The sequence below is a fragment of the Chinchilla lanigera genome, unplaced genomic scaffold (genome assembly GCF_000276665.1).
Source record: "Chinchilla lanigera isolate Chin_1 unplaced genomic scaffold, ChiLan1.0 scaffold00021, whole genome shotgun sequence".
In the NCBI taxonomy this organism is placed as follows: domain Eukaryota; kingdom Metazoa; phylum Chordata; class Mammalia; order Rodentia; family Chinchillidae; genus Chinchilla; species Chinchilla lanigera.
In genome coordinates this window covers 12,043,715-12,060,486 of record NW_004955422.1, presented here as the reverse complement: position 1 = coordinate 12,060,486, position 16,772 = coordinate 12,043,715, and the positions used below count along the sequence as shown (strand labels likewise).

At 52.7% G+C, this 16,772-nt stretch overlaps 1 protein-coding gene across 1 annotated transcript in view; it reads right to left on the bottom strand.

The window, feature by feature from the left end:
* The window catches only part of Abtb2 (ankyrin repeat and BTB (POZ) domain containing 2), a 169,088-nt gene that overhangs the window by 21,935 nt on the left and 130,381 nt on the right, over nt 1–16,772 (bottom strand). Inside the window, exon 3 of the mRNA XM_005384147.2 lies at nt 14,713–14,926. Coding sequence (XP_005384204.1) covers nt 14,713–14,926 — 214 coding nt within the window. The remainder of the gene's footprint in view (nt 1–14,712; nt 14,927–16,772) is intronic.

The following is a 16,772-nucleotide window of genomic DNA, read 5'->3' as shown; positions in this document are numbered from 1 at the left end:
CGGGCTCTGTCTGGAGACCTCAGGGCTGCAATCTGGTATTTTCCCAGCGAACAAAACTCTGTGGTCCCCGGCAAGTTACTTCACTTCTCCCAGCCTCAGTTTCCCCATGAGAAAAATGGGTCTCAATTCTAGGGCCACTTCCCAAAACAGCTGGAAGTACAGACGCAAAGTGCTGAGCGCAGCCTGTGGAGCAGGGTGAGCGCTCTGTAAACGTTAACTATTATTATTGGGTTAGCATCTGTGGGGAGAGTAAACACACAATAGCAAGAGAGGCCGTAGGAATCCGGTCCTATTAAATGCCTCAGCTCCAGCCTTCTTATGGTCCTGCCAACTCCTGGCCTCTCCCGACAGCAAGTGTAAACACGTGAAGCCGGCGGAAGCCTGCGGCGAGCTGCCTGCCACCCGCCCCAGCCTGGCTCTTGAAGCAGAAAAACAAATGCAAGCACCATGTTGAGCCTGAGCTGCACATTTTCTGGCAGCCCAGGCCCTGGGACTCAGCAGTGAGGGGACTCACGCAGGGGACGGGGCAGCGGTCCGGAACGTGTGGGGCGGGCACAGAGTCACTGGGGATTTGTGACCCCTGATGCCCCTAGGGCTGTCTGGGCCTGACTTAAACCACTTGCTACCCCCAACCTGTGGTCATCGACTCTCTGGGAGCATCTGTCTTTGCAGGACACTACTGTCACATGAGGAGTCCATGAAACGCACCAGTGAACATGGTCTCTGCACCATTCCTGACCAATTCCTCTCACCGCTGGAGAAGCTGGGAACCCAGAGAGACTAAGAGCGGCACAAGGTCACACAGCCAGCTCAGAAGCAACAGGGACACCAGACCCAGCTTCTCTTCATCTCTCCTTTTAAGATAATATACTGATGAGCCCGACTCGTCACTTCAGGGGTCTCAGAAGGCCCCTCAGCGGGACCAAGACTTCAAAAGCCATTTCCCCCCATTTAAAAAATGAAGGAGAATGAGATTCTTAAGGCCTTGGTTTTAAGAGGCCCCTGTAGCCTGGAAAAAAATAAATAAACCCTGCGCCACTCCACAAGCGTATGATTTATTGGGATTACAGTCCTATAAGCAGTGTCTCAGCAACATGGAGCAGGAAACGCCTCCAATTTCCAGCTCAAAGCAAGCTCTGTTCTCCCTTGAGGTGGGCAGAGGCCTCTGAGCGAGAGTCAGGGTGGCAGATGGCATGGGCCTGTAACTGCGGGCCGGTGACCCAAGCACCATGCAGGAGAAAGCCTTGTGCTTCTGCCCCCAACCTGAGGCGTGCAGTTTGGGTCTGGGGCCAGCAGGTTTGTCCTGTCCCTGTGGGAGGAACGGGACCCAAAGACTGGATGTGCCCACCAGCTGGGCGCAGCCCTCGCAGGCGGGGCCTTGGGGTCACTTCCACCCTGGGCTGTGAGGGCAGCGGCTTTGGGGAGCGTTGGCTCCCCGGGCTGGTAGTAACGTCATGCCTTGGCTTGGTCCCTAGTGAGATCTCCCTGCCCCGCCTGACAGCACCCTTGGAGTCCAGGAAGGATGAACCAGAGACCCACAGACAACCGACAAGGGAAGCACCTCCAGAAGGATGCTTCCTCTATTCCCAGCTCTCCCTTCCCCCACCAGCTTTGCCCCACTCTGGGGTTGCCTTCAGGCCCCTGAATGCCCGCTTCTCACAGGTGCCTCTGTGAAGCGCGCTGCTCCCACACCTCTCCCTGGCTTGCTGTCTGGACTGGGGGTGGCAGGGGGCACTGCAAAGATGGTCCGACTTCCCTGCTCAAGCCGTGGCTCCACAAACAGAGCCGTCTCTGGGAAGCTCGGGGTTGGCTCTGGAGTTCCTCTCCGTGGCTTCCCGAAGATTTACACAGAGCCACCGTGGCCCCAAACCAAGCCAAAACCTCCATGCAGAATAAAACCAACATTGTCCCTCTGACACCCCATTCCACTCCCAGCACAAAGGGAGCGATTCTAGTCTGGCTCGCATCTTGGATTAATTAGTTCTCTAGAATTGCTTGGTAAACCAGAATGGTTTGGCTCAGCTTGGAGTCAGAGCTGGGCATGTTTCTCTCCTCAGACCCCCAGGCTGCCTCAGGATATGCAGCTGACCTGTGGCACGAGCTCTGCATGGAGCCAGGCAACTTCTGTTCCAGGTGGGGCTGTGGGCTTTCGTGGGGAGAGTGCACCCTTCCTAAGACTCATCTGGTACAGATTAAAGGCACTAGATAAAGCCTGCGTAGATTCTCAGATGATTTCTAGGTTTGTTTGGTTTCTTTTATTGGTACCGGGTTGGATATACATATGGATGCCACCTCCTGCCTTTTCCTAGGAGTGGGTGTCCATGAGTCTCAATGGCAGAATAACAGCAGTGGGATGTGAAGTCAGTCGCAAGACAGTTGGGTGGCCAGGAATAACAGACAACAACCAACAGTGAAGCACCTGGCACTGTCGTAGGGAAGTCCCTTGTAAGGTTCAGGAACAATTCAGTTGGCAGACAAAATTCTGCTTCTGGTCACAAACCAGAAGGGTGACATATACGACCACTGCCATCTTCCCCACACAAACACAAATGCAGCCATCTTCTCCCAAATCAGATGACGTTCATAAACCAAGGTGCCACTGCATCTACTAATGAACTTAGTCCTCATACCTATGCATTTTGGTTTTTGTACCTTGAATTGAACTCAGGACCTTGCACTTGCCAGGCGCTTTTGCCACTGAGCTGTATCCCGGGCTCTCACACCTACGTTTTGAAGCAGGTTTTGGTTTTGTTTTGTTTTGTTTTGTTTTGTTGTGCTTACTATGCTGGGGATGGAATGCAGGGCCTCACACATGCTAGGCAAGAGCTCTTGTGCTGAGCTACATCCAGGCCCACTGCAGCAGGGACTCAGAGTACGCCCACCTTACACATGGGGAAACTGAGGCAAGAAGGGTGAACTTTGCTCCATGCCATGTGCCCGACCAGCAGCACATAAACCCAGGTGGGGGATCCGAGTCCAGTCTCCCGAAGAGCAGGCTCTATGCCATTCAGATCAGTCCCTTGGCCCTGGATGGCCTCCTGACTTTAGAACTGAGGCAGGGCAGGTTCTTACTCCTGGGGGTGAAGCCCTCTCGCCTACCTGCTCCAGCAGCTGTTTTACTCTAGAGCAATTCCTAAGGGCTCCAGAGCTCTCCGGGCAAGAGGAAGGGACGCTACTTTGCCTTTTGTTCCTGCGGGCTTGGGTGGACTTGGGTACTGGCAAATGGAACTCTTCAGATAAAAAAGGAAATTAATTCCCAGATAAAGAGAGAACTGTTTTACTCTAGGACTTTCCAACCATAAACAATTTCCTGAGGAGTGGGAATACCAGAGATAGGACTCAGGCAGTTTCTGGGAAGGCAGCTCGGAGGAGGGAAGGGATGAGGGAAGGGATGTCACAGATTCCATAGATGTCTACGTGGTCTTGTGCTCTGGTGGCGGGTACCCAGCCATCTGGCCTTGGGAGCTGGACCTGACTCCAGGTGGTGTCTCAGGTGGGCGCGATGGTCTGGATTCCAGTGGACACTGCACATAATGCTCTCAGCCCACTACGTCCCCTTGCTAGGTCCAGGGCACCTTCCCCATTTCTCAGGCCAGAGCTTCCCAGTACAGAGAGCAGGTGGCTGGCCCAGCAGGCCAGAGTATCGCCTCTTCCCACGCACGGGGATGGAGTGGTGTGACAGCAGGCTTATTTCCATGCTGCTGAGGTGTGGTTCTCAGCGAACAGGCCACACCTCACCCATGGGCCCACTGCTGTCGTTGCCAGAGACCCGCTTGCTTCTTCCACGCTGGGCCTTGGTGGCGGCTGCCTGTAAAGCATGGCTCTTTCAACATCTGGAAGGCATGGGGGCTGGGGATTTAGCTCAGCGGCACAGCGCCTGCTTGGCAAGTGCAAGGTCGTGAGTTCAATTCCAGGTACCAGAAAAAACAACAAGAACAAAAACAAAAAAAAAACCACAACAACATCTGGAAGGCAGACAGGTGAGGGCCTCTAGCCTGTACCCAGGTACTTTGTGCCCATGGACACTTGCTACTACCCATCGGCCTCTGCCCTGGGTGCATTTATCCCATGGACAGCTGCTGGGCAGAGGTCAGGCTCTTTGTTTAGGCTCTCAGATGAGTAAAAAAGTTCTGTTCAAATGCGGCTGAGTGTAATCCTCATCCGCCTGCTTTCTTGACGCCCTACAGCAGCGATGGCGAACTTTTTAGAGTTTTCAGTGGTAACAAACAGCCTGCTGCAGCACGCGTGCCGTAGGTTCACCACCACTGCCCTAGAGTCTGAGATACTCTTTCAGGGTGCCACAGGAAGTGCTTCTAGAAACTTCCAGGGGGAGACACGGACATGCATCTCTTGAGGCCCGCCTGTGTAAGGGGGAGGTTCTTGGCTGGCAACTAGTGTCTTTGTTGATGGGCCTGGGGCTCGGGGATGGTGATGTGGACCCCAATGGAACTACAAGGCAGGCTCCTGGGACGGGTGCTGGCCCCGCTTTCTGTACCCACATCCCAATGGCAGCCCCGGGGAAGGCTCCAGCATGAGCTTCTGAGTGGCGCTGACATTGCTAGGATTTGTTGAGGGCCCACTGTGGGCCAACAAAGCACGGGGCCGGCCCATCCGCAAGTATTGCTGCTTCTGATTCTTACAGCTACCTGCAAGGGAGGTGATTCATTCGTTTGCAGTTTACAAATGTGGATCTCAAGACTTTAACAACGTTTGGACACGTGATCAAGGTTACACAGACAGCTACTGATGATCTGGCTGGTACTTAAATACACAAAAAACGAAACAAGTGTGCTGGGCTCTTTCACAACGCCAAACTGCCCGACAGAAGGTGCGTGAGTCCACCGGCCAGAAGAGAACTGGAGGGAGGCCGGAAGGAGTAAAGGCTCACTTCCATGGACACACGTCACACTGCCCAGACTCTAGCTTTCGCATTTGTAGCCTCATCATGCCTTGAATGTAGCTTGGAGCCCAAGGTCTCAGTGGATGTACCTTAGTTTTCTTCCAAACCTGCATGTACTAAAAGAGGGGTGGGATGGGGGTCCCAGGCAGCTCTCAGCAGTAGCTGGGTTTATGAGAAGAAAGAAATCTGGCAAGCAAGAGCAGGCAAGAAACCAGCCCGGTCTGGTTCCTGATAGGCCCGAGCTTGTGTCCTGCCCCATCCTCAGGGTCTGAACCGTCTCCAGCTCAGCCTCAGAGGCTGCCGTAAGAAAGCAAAATCAACTCCCTTTGGAGCTGGGATTTCCCTGCACAGAGCGCTCTCAGAATCCTGCAGAACTGCAAACAAAGGGGATTGTTGCTGCCCGTGTTACAAAAACACTCCAAACAAATGAAGGGGGCCGGCAGTTCCCAGTCTTCTTTTCTGTGGGGACCCAGTGGGTCTAACAATGGGGCAGGAAGTTGTACGCAATGGGCAGCCCCTGGGGGTGCTTGTCAGAGGCCGGGCCAAGATCCTGTCATGTCTCCAGGTCCTGTTATCTGGCACTGGCACTTTCTTTGTCTGCCCCAAATCCCTGGCTTGCTCCTTCTTGGATGCTGGCAGATGCCCACACTCAGGCTGGTCACCCAGAGCCAATAAACCGAAGTCTGATGGGAAAGAGGCCCCAGGAAGTTGCCCAAGTGCCCTGGATGGAGGAGGTACCAACGGAGAGAGCAGCTCCTCAGTCCCCTCTCCTGAAAGGGGAAGGGCTTTCCCAGGATGAATCCCTTGCATTATCATAAATGGACCTTGTGCCTGAGGTTGGCACTGCCTCTTCCCAGCTGTGATCTTGGTCAGGCCTTGGTCCTGCTCAGAGCCTCAGTCTCATCTGTTGATAGGAGTGGTAAGAGCTTCCTCCCCCAGATATAGGGAGGATGTGCCAGGGAGCTGTGCAAAGTGCTTTCTGGAATGCACAACTCTGCCTTGATGCTTCTAGCCTGTGCAGAATGAATGAGATCCCATCACCCCCAGGCAAGAGACAGCAGCCTGTCACATTGGCACTATGGCCAAACCAGTAAGCCAGGGGCCCTGACACGACACGGCACTGACTATAGTGACTGATCATCTACTTATCTTTGACTCAAGGCACAAATGAAATTGAGTTTCCAGGTTGAAATCCTTGGGAGGTGTAATACATCCAGGATTTGCTGATATCTCTAGTCAAAAGAATTCTCGCTTCAGTCTTGTGAGGTATCTGGTCTACCTTATCTTCTCCCATCATTCACCTGGTCTTAGCTACCTGGCTACTGTCTGGGCCAAGTTAAAATAAATTAAGGTCAGGAATGGAGGAGGAAAGTGTGTAGGGGATGGAGAGAAAACATAAATTCTGAGTAGATATGACTTCTACATTCACCTATGCTTTGGATTATTTATGCATTAAACATGGCTTAGTCACTTCAGTCCTTCCATAGGTTTATGGTAATAGTATTTATACTGGTATCAGCAGCTACCATGTATGGGAAGCTTATTCTATGACAAGTTCTTTTCATGTATTCCCTCATTTGACCCCTACAAAATCCTTTGGAAGTAGGTCAAGTCATTTTCCATTTCAAGCTGGAGGGATGAGGGCTCAGAAATCAACTCACTCAAAGTCACACAGCTAAGTGAACAGCAGAGCAGGGACCCCATATTATGGCCTGAGGCCAGGGATCCTAAACATTGGGCTCACTGCCTATTTCATTAACTTCCTACTCTGTCCTATGTCCTTGAGGAGACCTCAGGCACAAGGCAGGCACATGGTGCTTCCATTTTAGAAAGGTAGGGAATGGGCAAATATTTATCCAAGGTAATGTCAGATAGAAAACAGAAAGAGTAGGGAGGAATGGCTGCAGGCAGGAGGCCCAGAACCCTGCACACTGCAGATAATACGCAAGTCACTTTGGAGGTTACTGGATATGCCAGGCTGGGCATACACGGAAGCAAGTTCTTAATTCACTCAATAACTATTATTTCATTTACTTCCATTTTGGGTAAACAGATGGAAATTTAATGCACAAAAAGGGGGAGAGGAAGAGAGAAAAGAGCTTGAGACTGCAAATCTTCTTGAAATGGTATTTAGGGGAATCACAAGTCAGTAGCATCAAGCCACACTGCCATCATCTCTATTATTTGATAAGAAAACACTTTCGCAAGCTGAGCAAAAGATTAACGAGCCCACTTCTTTAGACTGAGCGCACAGCCTGGGGGTGGGGGGCGCCTCTGATTTATGTAAAGTGCTCCTTTGAGAGGGACATTCCCCCTTCTGCATCTGGAGTGGAACAAAGAGGCGCCTCTCCTCACGGGGGCCCTCATTTGTAGGGTGCATGTTCCCAGAACTGGGGGAGCCCCCCCTCAAAAGCAGGCTTGGCTCTCCACTTTCCCAATTGGAAACTGAGGCTGGCTTGCTCCAATCAGAGCCACAGGAAGAGGACTGGACTTGACCTTCGGACCTCTGAGCCGCCTGCATGTGCCCCGACAGCCGCTGACCTGCTGCCTGACCTTGAAGCATTGGTTAAACAACAGTCAGTGACAACTTGGGGGGAAAACACCTACGTCTTGTACTTTTAAAGTGTGCACGCATTTTGGTCAATGAAATATGCACTTGGAAACCCTAGAAGTCTGTTGTGTGGTTTCTCCCAAACCCCAAGTACAAATAAGGAGAAAAATCAAAGATAGATAACAGGAAGTAGGGAGACAGATCTTTCTCAGGGCGGAAGGGGATCAAGAGGCTGAGGGAGGGAAGTGGCGAAAGGGATGAGAAAAGCAAGTAAGATGTGTTATGTCCAACGCTGCAAAGAATGCAAACATTATGTACTACAAACATGCACTAATAAAAAAAATAACAAAAAAAATAGCACAAATCCTTCTGTGAGTTCTTTCTTTTTTTCTTTTTTGGTACCAGGAATCGAACTCAGGACCTTGTGCTTGCCAGGCAGGCACTTATGCCACTGAGCTATATCCCCAGCCCGCTTCTGAGAGTTTTGTCGCCCGTGCTGCCCACTTGTCCATGTCTGTGGCCCCCAAGTCCCCAGACTGCTCCGACCCCAACCCCAGAATTCTCGAAGACTTTCTTGAATGTGCTGGTGGTGATGAAGATAAAAACAGAGCCCTACTGTGAGCCTGACTCTGTTCTGCATGCTTTGTGTATATGAACGATTAATCCCACAGCACCCCTTTGTGGGTGGCACCGCTGTTCCTGTACGAGGCGGCAAAAAGGAGTGAATGACACGCATGAGGCCACCCAGCTCCCAAGCAGCAGGGCTGGGATTCAGGCTGAGGTAGGCACGGAGCTTCCCCTTCCTCTTACACTGTCCGGTGGGGTGGCTTTTGCTCATTTTTTATTTCTGTCTTCTTTTTGTCTCTCTCATTATGCTGGCGAATTGGTCACATAAGCCAGTCTTTAAAACTCTCTTTAGCCGGGTGTGGTGGCGCATGGTAATCCCAGCACTTGGGAGGCTGAGGCAGGAGGATTGTTGTGAGTTCAAGACCAGCCTGGGCTCCAAAGTGAGCTCAAGGCCAGCCTGAACTGCACAGGGAGACCCTGTCTCAAAAAGACAAAACACAAACACAAAAACAAAAACCTCTCTTTAATCCCTTCTGAACTGACCAATGGAAGTGGAGAAATAAGAATTAACAAGTGAGGCACTTATGATGGAATCTGTCCCTTCCTGTGTGCCTGTTCCCCTTCCCCTCAACCTTTTTGGAGACAGGCCTTTACACAGCCTAGGCTGGTCTCAAATTCGAGACCTGCCTCCACCTTCCACGTACTGGGATTACAGGCATGTGCTGCCCCACCAGGCTCCTGTGCTCTCCGACGCTAGCTGTAATTGTCCTCTGCGGTAGTGCTTGCAACGGGAGCACTATTCATAGTTGCACTATTATCCACAGGAGGGGTTATATAGTACGTACTTACACTGCTACTAACAGCAGTGGTTATATGAGTAATAATGTTAATTGTACAGCTGTAGGAGGAATTTGATAAACCCAGATGTCACTCAGGGACCACAATTTAAGAAATGTCATGCTGACCTACATATTTACGGATGCTTGGTCTTCAGTGGACTTGATATTGGGGGAAAAGGTGGGTTTTTCCTATGGGAATCCTGATGAACAAAACCCAGATTTTATTTTAATTAACTAATTAATTAATTAATATATATTTTTGTCTTTTTGAGACAGGGTCTTACTGTGTAGTTCTGGCTGGCTTTGAGCTCACTTTGTAGCCCAGGCTGGTCTCAAACTTGCAACAATCCTCCTGCCTCAGCCTCCCAAGTGCTGGGATCACAGGGGTGAGCCTCTATGCCCAGCTCAGATTTTATTATTACTTTTTTTTTACATTTGTTTGGCTGAGATTACGAGAATGATTGTTTAATTATTTACTTATTTTTTTAAAAAACAAATTTTGAAAAAGGCGTACAGCAAAAAATGAACACTGGCTGGATTGTTGATGTTCATAAGAATTATTCTCTACCTTCCATTTGCTGGCTGTGCTGTAGTCACTTTTAAGGGATTCTTACTTTTTAGAGAAACATGCTAAAGTATTCACGAAGGACATGGTTTCTTGTAGGAATGGGGGGTGGTATAGAATTGTTCACGCAATTCTTGTCAGTTGTGCTGAAGTGTGACAGTGGTATTATGGTTGTTTTTAAACTCTTTTAAAGAGAGACACTCAATATGTATAGGTAAAATATGAGATTTGCATTCTTTTCAAAATAATCTGAGGGCTTGAAAATGGGTGAATACGATTGAATTGATACCAGTTTCACTCCTTTTATATCAGTATATGTTTGTGAGCTGTGGGAAATGCCCTCATCCTTGGGAGCTGGTTCACACATCGCATCACCATCCTTACTTCCCCTTTCCTCTCTCTTCTGTCTCCCCATCTCCCGGATCCCCCAATCCTTTCAAAGAACCAACTCTTTGATTCACTGATTCCTTGTGCCATCTTTTTTTCAGTCTCAATTTCACTAATTTCTGCTCTGCTCTTTACAGTTTCTTTCCTTGTATTAGCTTCACACTTGGAGTATTCTTGTTTTTCTGACGATTATTAAAAACTGGGTGACAGTAGATACATAGAGGTCTATGATACTGTTTTTTCTAGTATATGTTTGAAATTTTCACAACAAAAAGCTTTAAAAATAAAAAGTTACAATATCTTAATAAAGAGAGCCTATTCTTTTTTTTTTTTTTAAGAGAGCCTATTCTGAGGGTCAAATATGCCGTGGAAATGTGTTTACCACCATCACGATAGTGAGGAAGAGGGGGAGGACAGCCCTATCTACAAAGCACATTTCAGTGTGTCCGGCACTGAGCAAAGTGTCTCCCATCACAGGGTCATTAACCAGAAATAGCGTCCCATCTTCGCCATATTGCCGAGGAGGAACTGAGGTCCAGAAACACAAACTGACTTTCACACTGCCACAAGACAGCAGGACACACCCACCCACCCACGCCCACACACACACACATACACCCCTAGGACAATTCAGGGACCCACGGCAGTTGTGCCTCAGGCATTCCCAGGAGCCACAGGTGTGGGCTTCCGGTGCCCTGGGTAGAACCCAAAAGGGCTGACTGACGCTTTGCTAGCTCCAGCTTTTCCAAGTCCTGTTTCCATATTCGCTGGAACCTTCTTGGCCTGCAGGACCTAGAACAAGGCAGCTGAGAGCTGGGCCACATACACACCTTCTCCCAGAACCTCATCTAGGCCACGGCCTTGACCTTTGTGCAGGCCTCAGTAGTCCCCATAAAAAAAGAGCTCTGTGGGAATTCGGGACAAAGGGTACCATCAAGCCAGCCTCCTATCCCTGCTGAAGCTGTCTGGTGCTCAGGACCAACCTCTGTGGTCCTCTGATGATGAGGACCGGCTCACCTCCTGTCCACCTTGCCCTCGCACTGCTAGCCATGTCTCCTGCATTCTGCCCGATGCCCCTGTCTTCAGCCATCTGCTGGAGAGCTGGCGGGCCCCCCGCCTCTCCCACGTGTCTATACAGCCCTCTTCTCATTCCTCAGGAGGACGAGGACAGAGGAGGTATCTCTGCCCAGGCTGCTGGCCCAGCTGGCCCATCCTTCTGCCTCCAGGCTCAGCCAGCAAGGACCACACTGAACCAGATGGCTGTCGCTGTCCTCTGATCTCCCTGGATCCCTGACAGCAGGTTCTTTCACTTTCTGGGCTTGATCGTGGCACTGACACCCCCCTGCAGGGCAGCAGCTGTGACTAAGCCTATGTTTTGGACCCTGCCTTGGGCCCGGCTGGTGCCTGGCATGCCAAGCTGCCAGCAGGAGAGGTATCCAGGGAGCGTCTTGCGAGGGCCCCGTTGTAAAGCTTTCCCAGGGTGATGAGGGTGACATCCTGGGAGAGATGGGGCAGGTGAGGCTGAGAGGGCCTGGAGGAGGTGGCCCTAAAGACCAGAGCCCACCGAAGTAGCCCTAGAGTTTGGCATCAGATCTCAGCAGCCAGTAGAGAAAGCCATAGCCCGGCATGGGGCCAGGCGAGGGCTCTGAGGCCAGAAGCCTGGTTTTAATCCTTGCCCAGCCAGGTAGCAGCGGGGGGCCCACAGCCCTGTACCCACATCTGTGAATGGGAGTAATGACCCCTTGGGGATGTGTAGCAGGGCACACAAGGGAACAGGGAGGTAGAAATGCCCTTGAGGAGGAAGAACACGGGTCAGCTCACTGTAATCTCCAGAGAGAACGCTCTGCCCACCGTGCAGCGGAGGAGCCTGAGGCGTGGGCGGGCGTGGATCTGAGTCCAGAGCCGCTGCCTCTGTGCTCGGCTCACTTCAGGCATGGGACCAAAGGACAGCAGAGCCCACTCACAGCCCGTAGCCTCCGCTGTTTCTGCCACTTCCCGCTCCTGCCTCTCCCCGGCCTCGGCAGCCCCCCGGCAAGAGTCTCTGCCTGTGAGCTCCCAAGGCCCCAGGAACAGCGCAGGCACAGCATGAAGCTGAGCAGGAAGCGACCACAGCACTCCTGCTTCTTCTGTCTGCAAGGCTGAGGTCACACAGCCCTTCAAAGGCAGGCATCAGAAGTCTGCATTCAAAGCAGAGGGGCAGACTTGTGTGGCACTACCAATGTCCCCATGCTGCCAAGTGGGGTCTTTTACCCATGTGTGCAGGGCAGCAGAGAGCACTGCTCAACCCTGAGTGAGCCTGACTGGCCCGCAGTGGCCCATAGAATGCCTTCAGACCAGCAGCCCATGGTCACGGCTGGAGTCAGAGGCTCTGTCCAGTCTGAACGGGGGGGGGGGGGGGACATACTGCTCATGTCCTGAGGCAGGACAGAGGAAGGAACGTCAAGGGACGAAGCCAACAGAGTTGGAGGGAACAGCCCCAAACTCATAGACGCACAGTGGGACCCTAACAGACTCCAGTCACCCCTTGCACCAGAGAGAAGGCTTCCCCAGAGCTCTGGAGAAGATGCTGGGTGGCAGGACCACGAGGCGCCAGGGGACTCAGCCCCTTTCTCCGCAGCCTCCTGTGCCCGCCCTGTTGCAGTGCCCTGCAGGAATGGCAGGGTCTGCTTCCGCAGCCAGAGACCAGGCCACCAGCGCGTGCCTGGGCTGTCTGCTCACCCAGGTATTTTTAGGGTATCCTCTTTTTAGCACAAAAACTTAAAAGTTGTAGACCTCCTCCCATCCTATGGTGGTTCCAATTTCCTAGGAATCTAATACTCATTTGAAATGATTCATGGAGAAATACCTTTGCGACCAGATGACTTGTGCCCCAGTGTGGTTTGGGGTAATTAGGTGTCTAAGCACATGCACATGTGTGTGTTACCATCCGTGCGCAGCTGTTACAAGCACAGATAGGAGAGTCAAGCTGCAGAGGAGCTGGTGCCGGGTGGCGGAGCCTTGGGCCCAAGATTCTCTCCCTAGAGGTTTGGAAAGCCAGAGGCTGCCCCATCAAAGACAACCCAGTGCCACATCACAGCCCCAGGGCCAGCAGCTGAGCTGCCTCCTCTGGGCCGAGCACCCTTGGGAACCTTAGCAAACAGCAAGCTAGTCGCCTCCACTCCCCACCCCGTGTGCTGGCCTCGCCCTTTCTCCTTCCCGGCCAACGCCTGCGAATGCAACGCTTTCTCCACAAAGCAGAAACAGCTGGGGCACAAGGCCAGTCCCAGGGCTCCCCGCCCATGAGATGCTGCCCACAGATCACCCAGGCTTCTCATCAGTCAGGCCCAGGGGGCCCTGCTCAGCCTTCCACTCACCTTCCCACTCCCAGAGGAACAGAGTGTGACATCACCGTGCTTCTGGAGCGCTGAGTCACAGCGACGTTCACTATGCGTGTGGCGTCCCCACCTGCCTCACGGCTACTCCCCACTCACCGCTGAGGAAGGCAGGCCGGGGGAGGCCTGGACTCACGCACAGAGCTCCCAAGAACCTTTCCCGAAGGCCAGAGCCATTGTCTGTGCCCAGGTCACCTGAGCCCAAGGCCACCGGCCCCCAGATTCCAGTGTTGCCAAGGTTTACCTATGGTCCATTTCTCGTGGACTCTGGTATAGGAACCCCCTGGTCACCTGTGGGTCCCATGAGTGTGGAGGTGCAGAAGATGTGAGCTTGGCTGTGCAGCAGGCTGACGCCGCCAATGGCGGCCATACACAACAGGCAGCCGGCCTGGGCCCCGGGCCCGGGATGGGCGGAGCCTTTGGGCCTCTGCCTCTCCTACCCTGCCATGGGGTAAAGTGTGCAGATGGACTTCCTAAGCCAAGTGTGGGGCCTTCCATGCCCCGGGCCTCAAGCACAGAACTTGTGAGCCCACGGACATTCTCTGTCTTGAGTGGCCATGTGGTGGCCCCACGTGAGGCTCCTGCCTGCACACAAGGTCTTGGGACAGTTATCGAAAGCACATGCTCTAAGCAGAAGATTTAAAAAGGCAGCCTGAGTAGAGGGCTGTGAAAAGGCATCCTGTCCGCAGGCCAGCATGGCCCCATATGCATCCTTGGTTCAAGCCCTTGCTGCCTCCTCCTTGTGCAGTCCCCAACCTGTGCATCTGTTCTTAGCAGCCCTGTTGCCACCTGGGAAAGGCAAGAGCTGGGAATCTGTGGAGAGAGCACAGAGTGGGGGCCAGCGGGCTCAGATCCTGCAGTTATTCAACCACTGGCCTGATGGAGATCAAAGAGCTGTCAGGGCCCAATCACTCTTCTGTGGATGGGGCCAATCAGGGCCACGATTCCTGACCATGGTGACATTATCACCACCAAAAGCGAAGACAGCTGCGGCTGACCTAAGCTGGTGGAGCCAGCTCTCGGTTCTCACCAGTACCTTCACCACGTTTGACAGAGAGGCAGCGGAGCTTCAGGGAGCCCAGCCGCTATGTGCTGAGCGGCCAACCCAATGCCGAGGATGAAGTCCTTGCTGACCCCAAGCTGCATCTGCCCTGCGTTTATTTTTTATTTTATTTTATTTTATTTTTTGTCTTTTTGACACAGGGTCTCGCTATCCTGTTCAGGCAGGCCTTGAGCTCACTTTGTAGCCCAGGCTGGTCTTGAACTTGCAACAATCCTCCTGCCTCAGCCTCCTGAGTGCTAGGATTACAGGTGTGCACCACCATGCCTGGCCTGCCCTGGGTTTGAAAGAAACAAAATCCCCTCGCACATAGCTCAGGCTTTCATCTGTCCGAGCTCCCTGGCCACCTCCTCGCAGGCACCATGGCCAGCCGCAGGGTCCCCTCACTCTATCCATCAGTCTTCGTGCAGTCAGTCAACACACATTGGTGGACAGGCCCTACCAGCGGCTCAGCCTCGGGGAAGATGCCTACCGTTCGTTGTTCAGGGTCATTCTCGGGGGGTCCAGGTTGGGGTTCTCCATGGACTCCATCTGTGGGCAGCGCAGGAAGTAGTAGAGCGTGTGGAGGGCGTCGGGGGACCAGGTGATGGGCTGTGGCGGCTGGCGGGCCTGGCGGGCAGGGCTGGAGCCAGGACACAGGGGGTGACGCCCCTGCATATGGTGCATGGCGCGGGAGACCAGGTCACCTGGGGGGTGGGGGTGGGGAGAGAAACCAAAGACAGAGTCTGAGTCCACAGCTCATTCCCAGGGATGCTTGTGGCTGGAGAGAGCCGGGCCCCTGGCTTGCTTAATTACTGTTTACACCGCAGTCTACAAGGCGGGGGTGGAAACTGTCACCTAGAAGCACAATAGCAATTTAGTTTCCCTTTCATTTCCAGCCTTGTCTTAACAGATGAATTAAACGCTCAGGGCTGGCCTCCTCCAGAACTTATGCTAATGTGGTTTCTTTTTCAACATCCTCACACTCTCTCCCACCCCAGGGGCCTGTCCCCAGCTCTTTGATCCTGAGAATCTGTCTGGGTCTCTCCCCGCAGCTCCCAGCCTGGAACAGCCAGGGTCAGGCTCCCTGGCAATGCCCCCTGCGCAGACAGGTCCTCTGGCCTCCATCCCTCCATGACTACGGTCAGCACCATCCACAGAGCGCTCAGCTGAGGTGCCAAGGATGCAGTTCCCTAGAAATATGAGTTAACTTCACCTTTACACCTCTAGGGGGTCAAATATCACTCCCATTTTACAGATGATGAAATTGAGGCTTATCTGATAAACATTTCCTTTCCCCGGGCATTCTCCTGGTCACAGGGAAGCCGGGGTGCATGCACAGTTAGCGGACAGGATGATCTACATTTGACTGCAAAGACCATGAACTTCACTGTGATCCGGGCTACAGCCCATCCTGCTGGAGTCTGTAGGGTCCCTCGTCCCCATATCCTGTGTTGTACGTCAGGTCTTTTCAACATCCCACCAGCCCTGGACAGGAAATGCCGTCGCATCATTGTGTGAGACCACAATGCTGAGAAAGGATGGGCTGAAATAGCTCTGGGCACCTGCAGGCACCTCCGTCCGGGCCGCGTGGCGCCTCTGCTAGTGCACTGCCCCCAGGCCTGAGAACTTGAAGGCCTCTCCTGCCGTCAGCCCCCTCCCCTCCACAGCAGCCCCTTCCACAGGAAGTCTCCAGACGCAGCTCATCCGAAGGTGGCAGAAACGAACAGGTCGCAGGTTGGCCAGTGAAGTGTCTTTAAGTGTGCAGCGGAGCTACTTCATTCATCTATCCACTTCACCTTGATTGTCCGTCTTCCGGGACTCTGGGGTTGACTGCAGTCTCTTGTATCCCTGGGACCCTGCACAGGGTCGTCCTCGTAGGAGGCCCTGGGCAGACGCTTGGAGAGTGAATGAAGAAAGCGTCTGTACCTGCATTTTACTTTTAAATGCAACTTCCAGGAAGGCTTGACTCAGGCCTATTAGCTGCCAAATGCTCCCAGGACAGCCATGGTGGCGGTGTCCAGCTTCCAGGCAGGGACAAATGACACTGCTAGACCTGGAGCCCTCCACTGGGAGAGAGTCCTTTTCTTCCCCTCCCTGCATCTCCGGGGAAGTCACTGTCCCTGTACTTCTGGCTTTACTCATCCCTGAAGTCTTTAGCTGCCTGGGGGTTCCCCCAACCCAGAGCCAACAAAGCTGGGGCACTGAGTTCTTGACACTCAGTCCTGTCCAGAGACTGGTTCCTTCCACCTGAAGCAGACTCTGGTGACTCTGGCATCTACAGTTTGTAAAGGTTCCCTCAGTGATCTACTATCCCGTCAGGACTGAAAACCACCAGGAGAACTGATCAGAGCATTGATTCCGAGTCACACATGGGTTCAGATCAGAGCTCTGCTACTTCTAGCTTGTGTACCCTAATGCCGTTTTCAAAGCCCCGGTTTCCTCATCTGTAGAATGGAAATGATAGTGTCTACCAATTTTGAGGATTTAAAGAAACAATAGATGGGAAGCACTTAACATCACTTTGTCTCAGACTAAGTACTTGGTAAGGCT